Below are 16,760 nucleotides of genomic sequence, written 5' to 3' on the forward strand. Positions count from 1 at the left end.
ATGATAGATATTAAGTACATACCAAGACTGTCACACCTACTGGTGTTGGCCCAGGCACTGCCCCCATGTCTGTGCATGTCCACTGGACCCATCTTACCTAGGCTGTACCCCCATCATGCTCTTTTCCACCCAGTGCTCCCACAGGCCCCAAGCACACTACTTGGAGGCAGTGTCCGTCCCCTGCATATCAATTTCTCATCCTGGCATCAGAGGCTATACATGATCCAGCCTCTCTTGCCTTAAAAAAAAATACCCCCATTTATTAAGGCTGAGTGTGTGCCAGACACTGGGACAAGTGTTTCACAACTGGCTATGTTGCCTCCACTTTCGACAGAAGAAAACTGAGGCTTAAGGAAGGAAAATCACTTGTCTGAGGTCACACAGTGGTAGGTGGCACAGCCAGAACTTAACTCCAGAGCCTAAGTTGAAACCATGTATTCATTCTGCCTACATGGCCCCCATTAACAAAGATGGAAGATGTCCTCCTCCCACCCTGCTCAGGGGACTCTGGGTGGGCCTGGCCAACCTAGAGAAATAGCTGGTTGGGCACCACTTGCAGCCCCCAACCCTCCTCCCCCCAACAAGCCTCTGGGAAGGGTCCGGAATCAGGAACCACCGGGTAGCTGCAAAGGCCAAAGGTCAGACAGGGGTTTCCTGCCTACCCCTGGGAACTTCCTCCTTCCCAACCCAACTTCTGCTTCTGTGATGAACACCCCCCTGGAGGACCCCCTCCCCACTGTCAACTACCCCCCCACTCCATTACCCTGGCTGATGGGGGGATGGGTCCCCATGCAGCAGCCTTCACCCTGCTGTGCCCCCCACGAGCAGTGTACAGTATTGGTGTTCTTGTCCAGCATCCTTTCCATCCACTGGCCCCTTTCCCCTCAGCTTCCATCCCTCCCTCCTACCAGCCTTCAGCCCATGGAGCTAGGGGTTGTGTCCCACTCTGTCTCCCTGAGACTAAGGGTCCCTTATGGCCAGGTCTAAGACTGACACCTCATCCAGCATGGAGGGTTTTCCTAGAGCTCCTGGTTCTGGGGGGATGGGCAGGAGGGCCCGCCCAGAATCCTTTGCTCCTTGGTCCCCAAATCCCCTTCATGCCTACCCCGGGGGTGACCGACAGTGAAGCTCAATCCCCACCTATCTGGCACTTCCCATTCACCACTTCACGAGCCCCAAAATAACACTTCCAGCAGGAAGTGATAGTAATAACAAAACAGCAAACCCTTTCTTACAGCCCCCCTCCCTGGCCCTGTCACCGGAACACCACAGAGATACCCATCTCACAGAAGGGGAAACTGAGAACAGACAGGAGAAGCCCCTCGCTTGAGCTCACTTGGGTCGAGCCTGCTCTGCCAGCTCCAAGTTCACTGCCGCGTATGCTGCTCCCGGAGCACTTAAGCAGCGCCTGTGTGAGCAGGGCAGCGGGCGGGCGGGCTGACAGCTCAGGGAGCCTGGGCCACTGCCATCCATGGGTCAGCCCTCTGTGAAGCCCTGATGAGCACCTACTGTGTGCCTGGCTCTGGGCCAAGCACTCTGCCTGATTTAGCTCACGAGGCGGACACATCCATAGCTAGTCCACCAGGAGGGAAGCCCCGCTCTGTGAACTCACAGCGTGAGACCCGGCACGGTCCCTTTGCCTCCCTGTGCCTCAGTTTCCTCCTCCGCACGACAGGGGTTGATGACAGGATAGTATGCAGCCAGTGGTTGAGAATAGCGCTTGGCACGGAGCAAGGGCAGGTGAGGAAACTGAGGCTCCGAGTGGCCGAGGAAGCCGCAGTCACCCAGCTGGGGTCCCACCCAGTGAACATCAGAAACCCAGCAGTCCCTCCCTTCATAGCCAAGGTGGGAGTGTTGTGATAACCCACAGCCCCCATTTCCTCCCGGTCAGGAAGGAGCCAGGCAGAGGAAGTATTAAGAGGAGTAATATAAACACTCCCCCCCCCCCCCGCCCCGCGCCGTGGCAGGGTGAGCAGAAGGGACTGCAGCCGCCACCCAGAGCAGGCCGACCAGCTGAGCAGTGCTGCGGGCCCCCGGGGCAGAGATGGGCCTGGCAATGGAGCACGGGGGTGCCTACTCGCGGGCAGGGGGCAGCCCGAGGGGCTGCTGGTACTACCTGCGCTACTTTTTCCTCTTTGTGTCGCTCATCCAGTTCCTCATCATCCTGGGCCTTGTCCTCTTCATGGTTTACGGCAACGTGCACGTGAGCACAGAGTCCAACCTGCAGGCCACCGAGCGCCGGGCCGAGGGCCTGTACAGCCAGGTCGTGGGGCTCACGGCCTCCCAGGCCAACCTGTCCAAGGAGCTCAACCTCACCTCCCGCGCCAAGGACAGCATCATGCAGTTGCTGCTGAGTACCCGCCGTGACCTGGACCGGATCAATGCCAGCTTCCGCCAGTGCCAGGCTGACCGGGTAAGGCCTCGGGCCAGACGCTCACCCTGGGGACTCTGGGCAGGTCCCCTCACCAACCTGAGCTCCGATCCTCTTGCCTGGGAGCCAGAGACAGTCGTAGACTCTCTATTTCATGTGAGGAGCCCATGTGGATAAGCAATGCATAGTTTGTTGGTACAAGTATATCCCATACAATATTGGGGATACGCTTATCCTAAAAGAATGTATTCACTATCTCTCCGGAACTTAAGTTTAACTGGGCATCCTGGCTGTGGATTGGCAGCACCCCTGGGCCCATGACTTAATATGTATAAAGCGCTCAGAATGTGCCAGCACATACCGCTACGAATAAGAACTAGCTAAACAGAAACTCAGCGCCTTTGGTTCTTACTCTATGAACAGCTCCCATTTGCCTTATGCTGGGTGTCTGCTTTAGAAATATCTCATCATTGAATCCCTTGAGGTAAGGAGAAGCTCCAAACCCTTTTGTGGATGGGAAAGTGAAAGCCTGAGTTGGGGGAGGCAGCTTTCTCCTGGGGGACAGAGACAGGCATCCCCAGGGAAGAGTCCCCGCGTCACACGTGGGCATCTAGTGGAGACAGCCACCCATTTGCTCCCCCAGCTCATATCATACTCACTCGGCAAGACAATCTCCCATGTTCTCACATGTGTGCTTCCTCTGGGAAGGCCTCACTGCTGGGCCCGCATTCCTCCGGCCTCAGCAGGAGGTGAGAGATGGGAGATGCTCCCCCTGTTTGTGCTCTCTCTCGCTCTCTCTCTGCCAAATAAATAAATAAAATCTTTAAAAGAAATGCAGCTTTATAGAGATATAATTCATATGCTCTACAGCTCACCCAATTAAAAGTGTACAGTTCAATAATTTTTAGCACCTTCACAGAGTTGTGCAATCATCACAATTGATTTTAGAACATTTCATCACTCTAGAAAAGAAACCCCAACCCCATGAGCAGTCACTCTCCCTATCCCCCCAATCCCCCAGCCCCTGGCAACCACTGCTTTCTGTCTCTATGAATTTGCCTGTTCTAGACGTTTCATATAAGTGGGATCCTGCAACAGGTGTCCTTTTGTGTCTGGCTTCTATCATTCAGCATGATGTTTTGAAGGTTCACCCTTGTTGTAACGTGTCAGGGGTCTGTTCCTTTTTATGGCCGAGTAATATTCCATTCTGTGGATGGACCTCATTTTGTTCATTCACCCGTGGATGGACCCTTGGGTTGTTTCCACCTTTTGGTGATTGTGACTAGGGCTGCTATAAACATGCATGCGAAAGTTTTTGTGTGAACCTATGCTTCAGTTTCTCTCGTCTATACCCAAGAATGGAATTGCTGGGTCACATGGTAATTCTATGTGTGACATTTTGAGAAACTGCCAGACTGTTTTCCAAAGTGGCTGCCCCATTTTATATTCCTACCAGTACTGTCTGGAATTTCTCATTTCTCTACATCCTCACCAATGCTTGTTACTCTCTGCTCTTGTTTTCCATTTCATTTATAACCATCCTAATGTTCGGAAGGTGGTATCTCCTGGTGGTTTTTATTTGCATTTCCCTGATGAGTAATGATGGTGAATATTTTTTGATGTGTTTGTCGACTGTGTGTATATCTTCTTTGAAGAAATGTTTCAGATGCTTTGCCCTTTTTTCAATTAAGTTATCTTTTTATTATTGATCCATAAGAGTTTACTTTTATATATTCTGGATACTAGTCCTATCATCAGATACATTCTTTGCAAATATTTTCTCCCATCTATGGGTTGTTTTTTCCCTGCCTCTATTTTTTTTGTAATTGAAATATAGTTGACACACTGACTCACATCAGTTTCAGTTGTACGACATAGTGATTCAACAGTCTTTTCCCTTCCTAGAATCCTTTAAAGCACAAAAGTTTTTAATTTATCTGTTTTTCTCTTTGTGCTTTTGGTGTCACATCTAAGAAACCATTGCCGGGAGGGGTGGCACCTGCTCAGCGGGGAGTCTTCTTCTCCCTCTCCCTCTGCTCCTTCCCACTGCTCTGTGCTCTCTCTCTCTCTCTCCCAAATAAGTGAATAAAATCTTAAAAAAGAAAAATAAAGAAAGAAAAAGAAAGAGAAAGAGAAAGAAAGAAAGAACGAAAGAAAGAAAGAAAAAGGAAGAAAGAAAGAAAGAAACCATTGCCAAATTCAAGGTCATGCAGAGTTAATACCTATGTTTTCTTCTAAAGAGTTTTATAGTTTTAGTTCTTATATTTGGGTCATTGAGCCATTTTGAGTTAATTTTTGTATATGGTGTGAGGTAGGGGTCCAAATTCATTCCTTAACATGTGGAGATCCAGCTATGCCAGCACCATTTGTTGAAAAGACTCTTTTTTCCCCATGGAATGATTTTGCCACCTCTATTAATTTTCCAGGGCTGCCTTATTAACAAAGTACCACAAATTAGGTAGCTTAAACAATAGAAATTTATTTTTGCATATATGTGAGGTCAAGATGCAAGTTCCTCTGGAGTGTTAGGAGAGAAGAATCTGTTCCAGGCCTCTCTCCTTGCCTTGTAGATCTTCTCACTGTGTCTTCACATCATCTTCCCTCTGTGCATTTCTGGATGTCCAAATGTCCTCTTATAAGGACACCAGTCCTTATATTGGATTAGGGCCCCCCCCTAATGACCTCATGTTAACTTAATCACATCTTTGAAGATGCTATCTCCAAATACAGTCACGTTCTGAGGTACTGGGGGTTAGGACTTCTATTTATAAATGGGGGGGGCACAATTCAGTTCCTAACAGCATCCTCAACAAAAAGTAGTTGGCCGGGGCACCTGAGTGGCTCAGTCGGTTAAGCATCTGCCTTCAGCTCAGGTCATGATCCCAGGGTCTTGGGATCGAGCCCCACATCGGACTCCTTGCTCAGTGGAGAGCCTGCTTCTCCCTCTCCCTCTGCCCTTCCCCCTGCTTGTGCTCTCTCTCTCTTTCTGTCAAATAAATAAATAAAATCTTAAAAAAAAAAAAGAATTGGCCATAAATGTGAATTAATGTTTTCAAGGTTCATTCGAATTATAGCATGTATCCGTGCTTCATCCCTTTTTATTGCCAAATAGTATTAACCGTAACAACTTTTAAGGATCCATCCAGCATCCCCTCTATAGGAGCCATGCCCTTGTGAACTGGGCCAAACCAGGTCACCCGGGTATGGAATCTGGGACCCCAAGCCCAGAGCGTCTGGGCAAACCAGGAGCAAGGGGACCCACGGGGGTTTGACTGTGAGCTCTGTCCTGTGTCCTGTCCGGTTAGGTGAGCTACATGAATAACCAGCAGTACATGGCGGCCATCATCTTGAGCGAGAAGCAATGCCAAGAACAACTCAAGGAGACTAACAAGAGCTGCAATGGTGAGTGGTCGGGGCAGTGGGGAGCCAGAGTGGTAGACTCCCTGCCCAGTCTCTTGGCAACCCCAACCTTCCTGAGATGTATTATCGTGTCCCTGTAGCCTTGTTCCTCATGCTGAACCAGAAGGCCAAGATGCTGGAGATGGAGGGGGCAAAGGAGAAGGAAGTGTGCACCAAAGACAAGGAGGGGCTGATGCTGAACAAGCGAGTCGTGGAGGAGCAGCTGATGGAGTGCAGCAAGGCCCGGGAGCAGCGGCAGCAGGAGCGACAGCTGGCTGAGGACCGCCTGCAGAAGGTGCAGGCCCTCTGCCTCCCGCTGGACAAGGACAAGTTTGAGACGGAGCTGCGCAACCTCTGGAGGGACTCCATTATCCCACGCACCCTGGACACGATGGGCTATAATCTGTACCATCCTCTAGGCGCGGAATTATCCTCCATCCGAAGAATCTGCGACCACATGCCCACCCTCATGGCCACCAAGGTGGAGGAGCTAGCCCGGAGCCTGCGGGCCGGCATAGAGCGCGTGGCCCGGGAGAACTCGGACATCCAGCGCCAGAAGCTAGAGGTCGAGAAGGGCCTGCGCGCCAGTCAGGAGGCCAAGGAGAAGGTGGAGAAGGAGGCCCAGGCCCGGGAGGCCAAGCTCCAGGCCGAATGCGCCCGGCAGACACAGCTAGCCCTGGAGGAGAAGGCAGCACTGCGGAAGGAGCGAGACAGCCTGGCGAAGGAGCTGGAGGAGAAGAAGCGGGAGGCAGAGCAGCTCAAAATGCAACTGGCCGTCAGCAACTCTGCCCTGGACACCTGCATCAAGGCCAAGGTGGGCTAGAGGGCCCTGGATTCAGGTTGCATTGGGGTCCGGTTTGGGGGCCATGTTGGTGGTGATGTCTAATGGGTTTGAGGTGAGCTTCCCAGTCTAGGTCTGGTTAGTTAACTCACTTGAGAGTGTCACTGACATAGGATTGGGGTGGAGTTTGGAAGGACATGGAGAAAGGATTAAGGATTGAGATTGAGTTTAGGGTGGCTGGTGGGCCTCAAAATTGGTTCAGGGTGGGACGCCTGGGTGGCTCAGTCGGTTAGGCGTCTGCCTTCGGCTCAGGTCATGATCCCAAGGTCCTGGGATCGAGTCCTGCGTCGGGCTCCTTGCTCAGCAGGGAGCCTGCTTCTCCCTCTGCCTGCCACTCCCCCTGCTTATGCTCCCTCTCTCTCTCTGACAAATAAATAAATAAAATCTTTACCAAAAAAAAAAATTGGTTCAGTGTGAGGACGGAGGATTCATGGAGGGTTGGTGTCAGGGCTGGGATGTGTCTGAGTTGAAGGATCGGGGGCCATGGGTGGGATTGGCAGTTAGACTGAAGTTTAAGGCTAGAGGAAGGCTTGATGTGGAGCAGAGCTTGTGTTTGGGTTAAAGTGAGTTCTTAGTGACCGCTGTGTTTAGAGTTGGTTTGAGTTAAAGTTAGGGTTCCATCAAAGATTACATTAGTCTTAGAATTGGGGTTGTGCTGAGTTTGGATTGTGGGGAGAGGTTGAAAGTTAGGTCAGGGGTCACATGCAGGGCAGCCTGGCAAGTCTAGCACTGGGTGTAAGATGTCAGTGGCTTGGATTCGGTTGCATGGAGGCACCAATCCTGGAGTTGAAGCTCAGGTGAGTGTAGGTGGCTGGTGGGTCTAGAGATGATTAGAGGTTTGGGGCCAAGGGTAGACTTAGGATTTCATGGGCATTAGGATTGGGATTGGTGTTGACCATGGATTAGGAGTTGAAATTGGTTTGGGTTTAGGGTGGCTGACTGAGGGTTGAATTGGGTTGGCATCGGGATATATTTGAAACGAAAGATTGGGTGACCCTGAGTTAGGGTAGGGAGACCTGGGGAGGGGTGAGGGTCAGGGCTGGGTGCAGAGTAGAAACTGCACAGATGCTAATCTTGGGGTACAATTCTTCCATTTGAGGTAGAGGCTAGGGTTTAAGGTTGAGTTGGGCTGAGTGTGTATTGGGAAAAAGTTTATGGGTGGCGGTGCTGGAGACCAGGGCTGGGCTGGGGGGAGGGGGTTGGGGGTGGATTTTTCATAGCAGCCAGGTCTAAGGAATGGGTTGGGATCAGAGTTAAATGTAAAGTTATGGTCAGATCAGGTTTGTCATTAGGATTGGGTTTAGGTCAGGGTTTGATTCTAAGGAAAGTTCTGTTTTCATGTTGGGATTGGATTTTAGGTGATTGAGTTTAGAACTGGCTTTGGATTTCAGGCTCAGGGTTGTTGGAGGGAAGGCAGTGGATTTACAGAGTGGGTCGGCTTCAGCCCAGAGTGGGGCCAGGTTCGGTGTTGGGTGGATGGACTCACTTGGGGTCATGGATTGGGATCGGGTTGGAACTAAGATTGTAGGGGAGACTGAGGTAGGCCACTGCAGGGTCTCTGGGGGGGGCTTCCAAGGTAAGCCAGTCCTTGGAGTCCCCAGTTCTTTGAGGGCAGGTGCGTGCAGGTGATTGTACATCCATTAATGTGGGTTATTTCCCCGATATGTTTCCTCGCCCTGGAAGGAACTCAGACCCAGGTATCCAAGGACGTGGAGGAGCAGGAACCTCCCTGGCACTCTGGTTCAGGGGCCCTGGCTTCTGTTAACCTCCCTCCATCTTTCTTCCCACAGTCGCAGCCGATGCCTATACCAAGACCTGTGGGTCCTGCCCCCAACCCCCAGCCCATCGGTGAGTGACAGAAAACAGGGCCAGGAAGGGGTCCGGGGACTGTCTTTCTACTTCTTATCCCACCTCAGCCCTGCTATTGGGGCTGCCAGCCCACCCCTAGCCCAGGGTTGGGGCAGCTGGTTGGAGCTGACCCCTCCCTCTTGCCACAGACCCAGCTGGCCTGGAGGAGTTCAAGAGAAGGATCCTGGAGTCCCAGAGGCCCCCTGCAGGCAATGCTATAGCTCCACCCAGGTAAGGCACTGGGCAGACTGAGATGGTTCAGTCTCAGGGCTTCAGAGGAGGCTGGGAACAGGACTAGGAGTGGAGGGAGGCTCATCTCACGATTGCTGCTTCCTTAATTGAGTGCCTGCTGTAAACCAGGCCCTATGCTGGGGGTCCTGGGGACCCAGTAGTGACCAAGACCCATGCAGGTCCGTTCATGAAACTCCCTGAGTAGGGGGTGAGAGAAACAATGAAGGAACCATGAAAAGAAAGACCAAGAGCCTACAGTTACTAGGTGCTTACTGTGAATTCAGCACGGTTGCAAGCACTTCGCAAGATCAACTCACTGAATCCTCACAACCCTAATCAGTGGGCAAGCCACTGTCATCACCCACCACTTTCCAGACCAGGAAAGTGAGGCACAGCGAAGGCGTGCACTGTGCTCCAGGTAACACAGCTGGGGAGTGGCAGAGATGGGGCCTCGAACCCAGGTTCTTGGACTCCAGGCTTCCGTGCAAGAGAGGGCTTCCATGAGGAGGAGGCCTTTGAGCTGGAGGATGGGATTGAGCTGGTCTGGGAAAGGGCAGAAGGTACAGAGCTCCAGGTGACAAGAAGAGCCAGAGTATAGGCTCAGAGGCCAGACTGGGGGGGGGATGTGGGGTGGATGGAACTGGGGAAGGGAGGAGGGAGAGCAGAGGCGGAGACCCTGGGCCTCTACCCCCACCCCTCTGAGCCTCTTTTTCTAACCTCTACAAAAACGGAGGTCTCTGAAATCAAGGGCATGGAAACTCTGCTAACTGTAAGGTGCTGTCCACAAGTGCCTAAAGCAAGGGGCTGGGGGTTGCAGCAGGCGCATCAAGGCACCCCTGTGCACACTCAGGTCAGGGCTCCGTGTCTGTACCCCTCCCCCGCCCCCGCCACCTCCCAGAGTACAGCCTGTGCATCACAGGGAAGGTGACTCAGGCCATTGCCCCGAGAACATCCTGTTCTCCCTCCCAGGTGGTGGCTCCGCTCCCCATTCAGGACCACATTGCTGACCAAGGAGTCTGGGATGGGCATTGCCATTCGCAGTTTAGGACCCGGGGCTCCGGGAGACACCGGGGATTTTAAGTCAGATTCCGCTGACCCCACGCCTGTGCCTCCCATGGACTCTGCCAGCAAGACTGTGGTCAACCTGGTCTATTTCAGCCTCGGGGTCTATTTCAGCCTGGGGACAAATAGACTTCCAGAGGGCTATCTTCAAATCCCAGGGGGTCCTCCACATCCAGCTCCATTTCCTCTATGGCTCCTCTTACATAGCCCCTCTGACGGGGAGCTTACCTTCTCCCAGAACTTGTCCCTTCTCCTCTGGATGGCTCTGTCTGGGAGAAATCGCTTAGCCTCAGGCAGTCCCCCCGAGAGGGAAGCAAGAGGGTGGAGAGAAGACCCTGCTCCAAGCAAACAGTTTTCCTCTCTCTATCTTGGCCCAAAGCCATCATGGCAAGGAAGGAGGTTCTATTATTATCCCCACTTTTCAGAGGAGGAAACTGAGGCCCCAGGGAAGTGACCAACCTGGGGTCATGCGTCAGTGAGTCAGGGCCAGAGCCAGGCTCCCAGCCCAGACCCGTCCCAGCTGAGAAAGGGAAGCTCTTGACATTGTTTACCCCCAAGACATCCCTCTACAGAGAAAACAATGAGTACTTAAGGCAGGGCCCCTCCCGCTGCCAGGTCTCAGGAAGGGGCTCTGGCTCTCTGAGCTCCAGCCTTGATTCACCTTCCCCCTGAGAAAGGGGCCATCAGCTCTGGCTTGGAGTCCCAGCGAGGCCAGCCCCTTGGTGGGCTAGCCTAGGCAAACCATAGGCTGTGGTGTCACCAACCACATGGGAATTTTAGATGCCTCCGATCAGGGGCCAGGGCCAAGGTCCAGCATCAAATCACTCAGCCCCCCGATCGGGAGAGTCTCTTCCTTCTCCACTCTTAGTCCTTCTGGGCCTTCACAAAGTCTCCGAGGTGCTAACACACTCCCACTTGCAGCTCTCCCTGAGATCCCAAAGCCAGGGTCAACCCCCAGCCCAGCATCAGCTGCGATCCCAAAGCCAAGGCCAACCCCCAGCCCAGCATCAGCTACAATCCCAAAGCCAAGGCCAACCCCCAGCCCAGCATCAGCTGCGATCCCAAAGCCAAGGCCAACCCCCAGCCCAGCATCAGCTGGATGGGAACACAACGTCCTGCTTTTTCTGTGGACATTCTTAAGTCATTTTCTCTTGATGGCAAGTGCACTAGTTTTCCTTTTTACCCGATAAGACTGTGTCCTTTGGGTATCCATTTATTTAAGTTAAACACACACGCACAATTGATGTGAAGACAAATAAGGAAATATTGGTTTCAGGGGAAGGTGGCTAGATAAGACAAAAGTTGTGATGCAGTTTTGGAATATAGGTGAGGTTGGGGGGGCGGTGAGGTCCTGAGCCGACGGCCAAGAAAGAATTCTTGAGACGTCTTTGGTGCAAAATGGTGGTTTTATTAAAACAAGGGACAGGACCCGTGGGCAGAAAGAGCTACTGCACTGGGGTGGTGAGGGGTGGCTGATTATATACTTGGGAGTTGGGGGAGGTCAGGAAAAGGGAGGTTTCAAAAGGATTTTCATAAGCTAAAGAAGACCCTCAGGATCCTGGAGGCCTGGCTATTATCAGGCTAAGATTGATGTTCCCTCTGGCAAAGGATTAACATTAAGAGAGTTGGGAGCTTCCTGGAAGAAGGTCCCACAGATCCCACCCAGGAGTTGGGGGCCAGGGGGAGGTTGCAGGGTGTCAGCTGGTGCTTTGTCCTCAGCTAGCCTTCTGCTCCCTCAGCAGTGGCAATGTGGAAGGTTGAAGATGGGGAGTCTGGCCCTGGCTCTGAGCCAGACACACAGCGAGTCTCATTCAAGTTCATTGCCATCACAATTGTGATTCGGTTCGTTTATTCAACCCGTGTGTCTTGAGCAGCTGCTGGGGGTTGAGGACACGAGGAGGAATAGGCAGAGAAGCCGGCGCCCTTGTGGGGCTCCCAGTCTAGTGGGGCAGACAGATGCTAAACCAGATGCGTGAGCCCCTTGGCGGTAGGCGAGGCAGAAAAGGGATGAGGCAGTGCGAGGTTAAAATTTTCCACAGGAGGCCAGGCAGGCTTCTCTGCCCTGCATGAGGTTGATGCTGGGGCAGAGAACTGGAGGAGGTGAGGGAAGAGCCGTGGGGGTGGGGTGTCCCTGGAGGGTGTACCAGGCAGAGAGCACAGCCCATGCCAAGGCCCTGAGACAGGACCAGGCCTGGTGAGGACGCTGGTGCAGCTCGGGCAGAGCAATCCGGGGGGTGAGTAGGAAATGAAGGGGGCACGGGGGGTGCAGGTCAGGTAGGGCCTGTGGCTGCAGTGAGAACTTCGGGAGCTTTGGGACAGCGTGAGCAGGATAGGACATGACTGGCCTCAGGTGTTCAGGGGCACCCTCTAGTCGCTGTTGGGGGGTGAAGGTGGCAGCCAAAGACCAGGGCAAAGGCACCTGCGCTGGTCCAGGCGTGTGATGTTGGGGGCTTAGGAGCCTCGGTCTCTGAGATATGGCCAGGGACCACCCCCCTTGCAGGCTGGTGAACAGGAGTGGGTGAAGAATGTAAGCCAGGGCTGGCCAGGAGCCGTGAATCCTGGTCAGGCTGGAGCCGGAGGGGGGGCCGGGGGGGGGCAGAGCCAGCCAAGGAACGTGAAGCTGCTCGGCCCCAGGGAAGAGCCAGGGAAGGAAGGGAGTGGGCCAGCGGAAGCAGGACTTGGCTGAGGCCCCCTCCTCCCCGACCAGGAAACAGCCTCTGAGCCAACCCCTGACCCCTCACGAGAACCTCTGTTAGGCCAAGGAGGGGGAAGGGCAGTCCAGACAGCAGGATGGCTCCTGCAAAGGCAGGGGGGAGGGGTGCAGTGAAGCGATACCTCCTGAAATTTTGAAGGACTTTGGAAGGGTTTGAGTTTCTGATGAGGAGGACTTGTAGGGACAGAGAGGGTGGAGCCTTGAATGCCGGGTAGAAAGGATCTGGCTTTGTGGACAGGGCACTGGGGAGCCAAGGAGAGTGTGTGAGGAGGGGCAGGCTCCTGGGAAAAATCCTCCTGAGAATGGGTGAGGGGCTAGCCCCAGGGGCAGTTCTGTGGAGACAAAGGCCCTTTCGGAGGGGTGGGGGATAGACAGGGGCCTTGGGGCAAACTCCCAGGATCCCCAGGGCCCTGGAAACCCCAGGTAAAAGGCTGCTGCAGAGGCCTGGAGCACAGAAGGTGGCCTCTCTGACCACTGTCTCTTCATCTGTAGACTGAGGAGGCCCACGTCCCAGTCCCACCCTCCCAGGGAGGCTCAACAAGTAGGAGTCTAATGGGAAGGCTGAACCCCAAAAGAGCCGAAGAGTCCTTGGAGGCAAGAAGGAGCCTGGGGTTGGGGGGCAGCAGGCCGAGGCTAGGTTTGTCCTTCCATCTGTCTGACTATTGTATTACTATGTCCTTCCTGCCCTAGCGGCTGAGGAGGCTCCAGGCCCTGAGGACCGAGGTGTGGCCCCCCCGGCCAGTCTGCGGACGCGCAGCAGCAAGATGCCCACGGCGCAGCCTGCAGCCAGGGCCTCGGCCGGCCGAACGCCCGCACACACGCCAGAGTGGCTGCCCTTGGCCTCCACCCCACGCCCGTCCCTCCCCACACCCCACGACGCCCTCTGATACTCTCACAGCCCCTCGCCCACAGACACGGCAGTGATGTCCCATCCGGACGCAGTGACGTCCACAGATGTAGCAGTGACGTCACACACACAGCCGCGCGCGCGCACACACACACCTGCCCAGCCCTTGCCCCATGTCGCACCCCTCCCAGGCGCTCACAGCATCCCCCCATCTGCACACCCCCGTGCTCCCGCCACAGCACCCTCCGATTTTCTCGTCTTCCGACTCCTCACCCCCAGTGTGCGGGGCCTAGGGGAAGTGGGAACGGGAAGCCATTAGCCTCCGCTCCCCCGCCCCCCCTCCCCCGGCCGGAGAGTCTCCAGGCTCCCCTGCCAGGCCGCACCCGGACCCAGAGCAAATGTCCCCCACTGACCCCATCATAGCCCGCGACCCCGCGACGGCAGCTGCCCCTCGTCCCTCTCCCCCCACACCCAGCCCTGCCTGTGGCCCATATAAATGTTAGTGGCACTAAATAAATATCGAATCCTTTCCACGACTCCAGACTGGTGATTTTTACTTTGAAAAGGCACCTCCTAGCGATGCCTGAGAAAAGACCCCGCAAGCTAGGATCCCTCCCCCTGTCCCCAGCCTGTCCCCAGTCCAGAAGAGTCTGGGGTGACACCAGCTTCCCTCAAAGCCCTAAAACTGCTTTTTAAATACCTGCTGTTCGGGGCGCCTGGGTGGCTCAGTTGTTAAGCGTCAGGGGCCTGCTTCTCCCTCTCCCTCTGCCTGCCACTCCCCCTGCTTATTCTCTCTCTCTCTCTACCACCACCCCCATTAAATAAATAAATAAAATCTTAAAAAAAAAACAAAACACAGTTTCTTAAAAAACAGGTTATCCATCTGTGACTTTCATCTTCCTAAGATTTGCGAAGATTTCCCCCCAGGTACTGAGGCAGGACAGCTAACCCTCTCCAGAGTGGCTCCAGGAACAGTGTCACTAAAGTCTCAGGCCATTTGTTTTGTCTTGTTTTGTTTTGTGGCAAGATGGGATGTCAGAAAGGGCACCAGGGTCCAGTGGGAGTGCTTTAACACACTAATCACTAAATTCGTGGGGAAAACAGGAAAAAGTGCATTAGAGGAATACAGGGAAATCTCATTGTACCCAGTAGACCGGAAAAAAAAAAAGTTTAAAAAGCCATAATACCTACTGCTGGTGAAGATGTAGAGAAAGCGCATTTTTCTACAGGACTAGTAGAAATGCAAATCTCATCGTGGCCCTCTGGAAATTAGTTTGGTGATATTTCATTAAAGTAAAGATGTACAAACCCTTTGGCTCAGCAACCCCATTTCTGGGATTTTACCCCTGAGAAGTAAAAACTCCAGGAAACAAAGTGGATGGTCATCAGTAGAAAAACGGCCTAAAAATTGTGGTCTAGAATCTCAGCTCAGAATGTCATTTGCTGCCTCCACCCCCCACCTCCACCCCCCATCTTCCCCACTGCCCCAGCCTGGATTCCCTCCCAGACCATTCTCCCGGGACCCTAGACGGGGAGGGGATGAGTCACAAGGAGCCAGGGCTGGCAACGCCACGCTTAAGGCAGGCTAGTCAGGAGGGACAAAGGAGCGATATTTCCTGGATACGGAAACCCGGGTGAGAGACGCCTGCTGCAGGAAACACTCGGCTGGGGCCCCGCCAAGCCAGGGCAGAGGGGTCAGCCAGGCCAGGCCGCCCAGACAGGACAGTCTGGAGGCCCCAAGGAAGCGAAGACGTCCCTGACCCTCAGCCTACTGCCTGAGAAGCTGGGGACTTGGAGAGGATGATGACACCAGCCAGTCCCAGCAACCACAGGATGTCTGAGTTTTGGGTTCTGGAGCCAGACATCCCTGAATCCAAATATTGACTCATTCGGTCTCAGCCTCCATTTTCTCATCTGAGAAATAATCGTTCTAAACTTTCTGGACACATGGGCATGGGTCTGACTTTTTGTTGGTCTCTCCCATCCAGAGCGTCCCAGGATATCATCCCTCCAGCTGGCCCCCACACCCGGCCCTGCTGGTCCAGAGAGACTTTTCCATCATGGGATCTGACCATGTCCCTCTCTGGCTCACACACCCTCCATGGCTCCCCATTACCCTGGGAACAAAGTCCAGTTCCTCAGCTCTCTTGTGTCCCCCTGCCTCCCGCCACTGCCACCCCCACTTCCAGTGCAGCCCTTGCCTCCAGCTGCCCTGGACCTTTCATTCTCTGGCTAAAGACTATCTCTTAATTTGTGCTCTCAGACTAGAATGCCTTTTTCTTCTTCCTCCAAGTCCTGCCCCCAGATATCCCTCCTCCAGGCAGCCCTCTTGATTGCCCCAGGTATTGTCCTTGCTGCCTCTGGGGCAATCCTCAGCTCCATCCCTCCCTTTATGCAGATCTGACCATGTAGCTCTGACTCCTCCAAGTTAGTGGCTCCCCTGGGGGGCAAGGCAGGGACTGGGTACCTGTCAGGGAGCAATTGGCAGACCACCTCCCTGACCTTGTGGCCCAGCCACTGGGTGAGGTTCTAACTCTTTAGGGATTTCCTGTGACCTCTATAAATAACCCCCATGGCTGCTTCCCACAAACCACCTCACCCTTCTTGGAAAAAAGGGACTGTAGCCAAGGACCTCACTCCAGCTGTGTGCCAGGGCCCGGGGGAGGCGGGTGGGGCCCAGACATCCTGCCCCAAGAGCGTCTCTCTCCCCACCCAGACCCTGCTCACCCCTCCTGGGAGCCCTCTGAACCCTGATGTGGAGGACATCTGGACACACAGCCCCGCTAAACCTATGGTATTGCTTCTCTCCTCTGGGCCTGCTTGTATTCCCGAAAAATAGACATAATAGCAATATTCATGGGCTCAGCTCACTGAGTGACCCTTTCCCTCCCGGAGCCCCCCATGCTGGGACAGCCCTTGCTGCTAAACAAGCAAACAAATCAATAGTGACATATTGCAATGATGTCTGTGAAGACACAGGGTCAGGGGCCCCCTTTGGTTGGGTGGTGGGGGAATTCTAGATGCCTTCTGAAAACTCTCTTCATACCCTTTGTTGGCCCTGGCTACCTCCCACCTCTGCTCACCAGTGCCCTAAAACCTGAGAGCTTGTATGTTCGATCACTGGAAGTAGGGCTCTTTTTCTGATTCTGGAAGGGATCCTGACCCTATTTAAGACTGTTTTTCTGCCTGTGGCAAGGGATTAACCGTTCACCTGCTGCCAGGTGGGCGTGGAAGCCTGGATCCCAGGGTCCTTAGAGGGCGAGAGGGTTGATGGGGGCTTCCAGGACCTTCTTTTGTTAGAGGAGGGCGCCCTCTGCTGGCTCATCACCAACATATCAGGCCCCTGTGAGTCTCAGAATCCAAGGCCTCACCACTAATTCAAAGGCACACATTCACCCCTATGTTCACAGCAGTATTATCTACAATAGCCAAATCATGGAAGCAGCCC

The 16,760-nt window shown here is 53.9% G+C and overlaps 1 protein-coding gene across 1 annotated transcript; it reads left to right on the forward strand.

Moving 5' to 3' along the window:
• Positions 1-1,972: 1,972 nt before the first annotated feature.
• On the forward strand, positions 1,973-14,033 carry LOC110574442 (plasmalemma vesicle associated protein). Its single transcript, XM_021683134.2, has 6 exons — positions 1,973-2,413; positions 5,677-5,773; positions 5,872-6,584; positions 8,402-8,459; positions 8,609-8,690; positions 13,156-14,033. The coding sequence occupies exons 1-6, from the start codon at positions 2,045-2,047 to the stop codon at positions 13,160-13,162; spliced, it is 1,326 nt and encodes a 441-aa protein (XP_021538809.1). The 5' UTR covers positions 1,973-2,044; the 3' UTR covers positions 13,163-14,033.
• The last annotated feature ends 2,727 nt before the right edge of the window (positions 14,034-16,760 follow it).

Source organism: Neomonachus schauinslandi, chromosome 1, assembly GCF_002201575.2.
Source record: "Neomonachus schauinslandi chromosome 1, ASM220157v2, whole genome shotgun sequence".
NCBI lineage: Eukaryota > Metazoa > Chordata > Mammalia > Carnivora > Phocidae > Neomonachus > Neomonachus schauinslandi.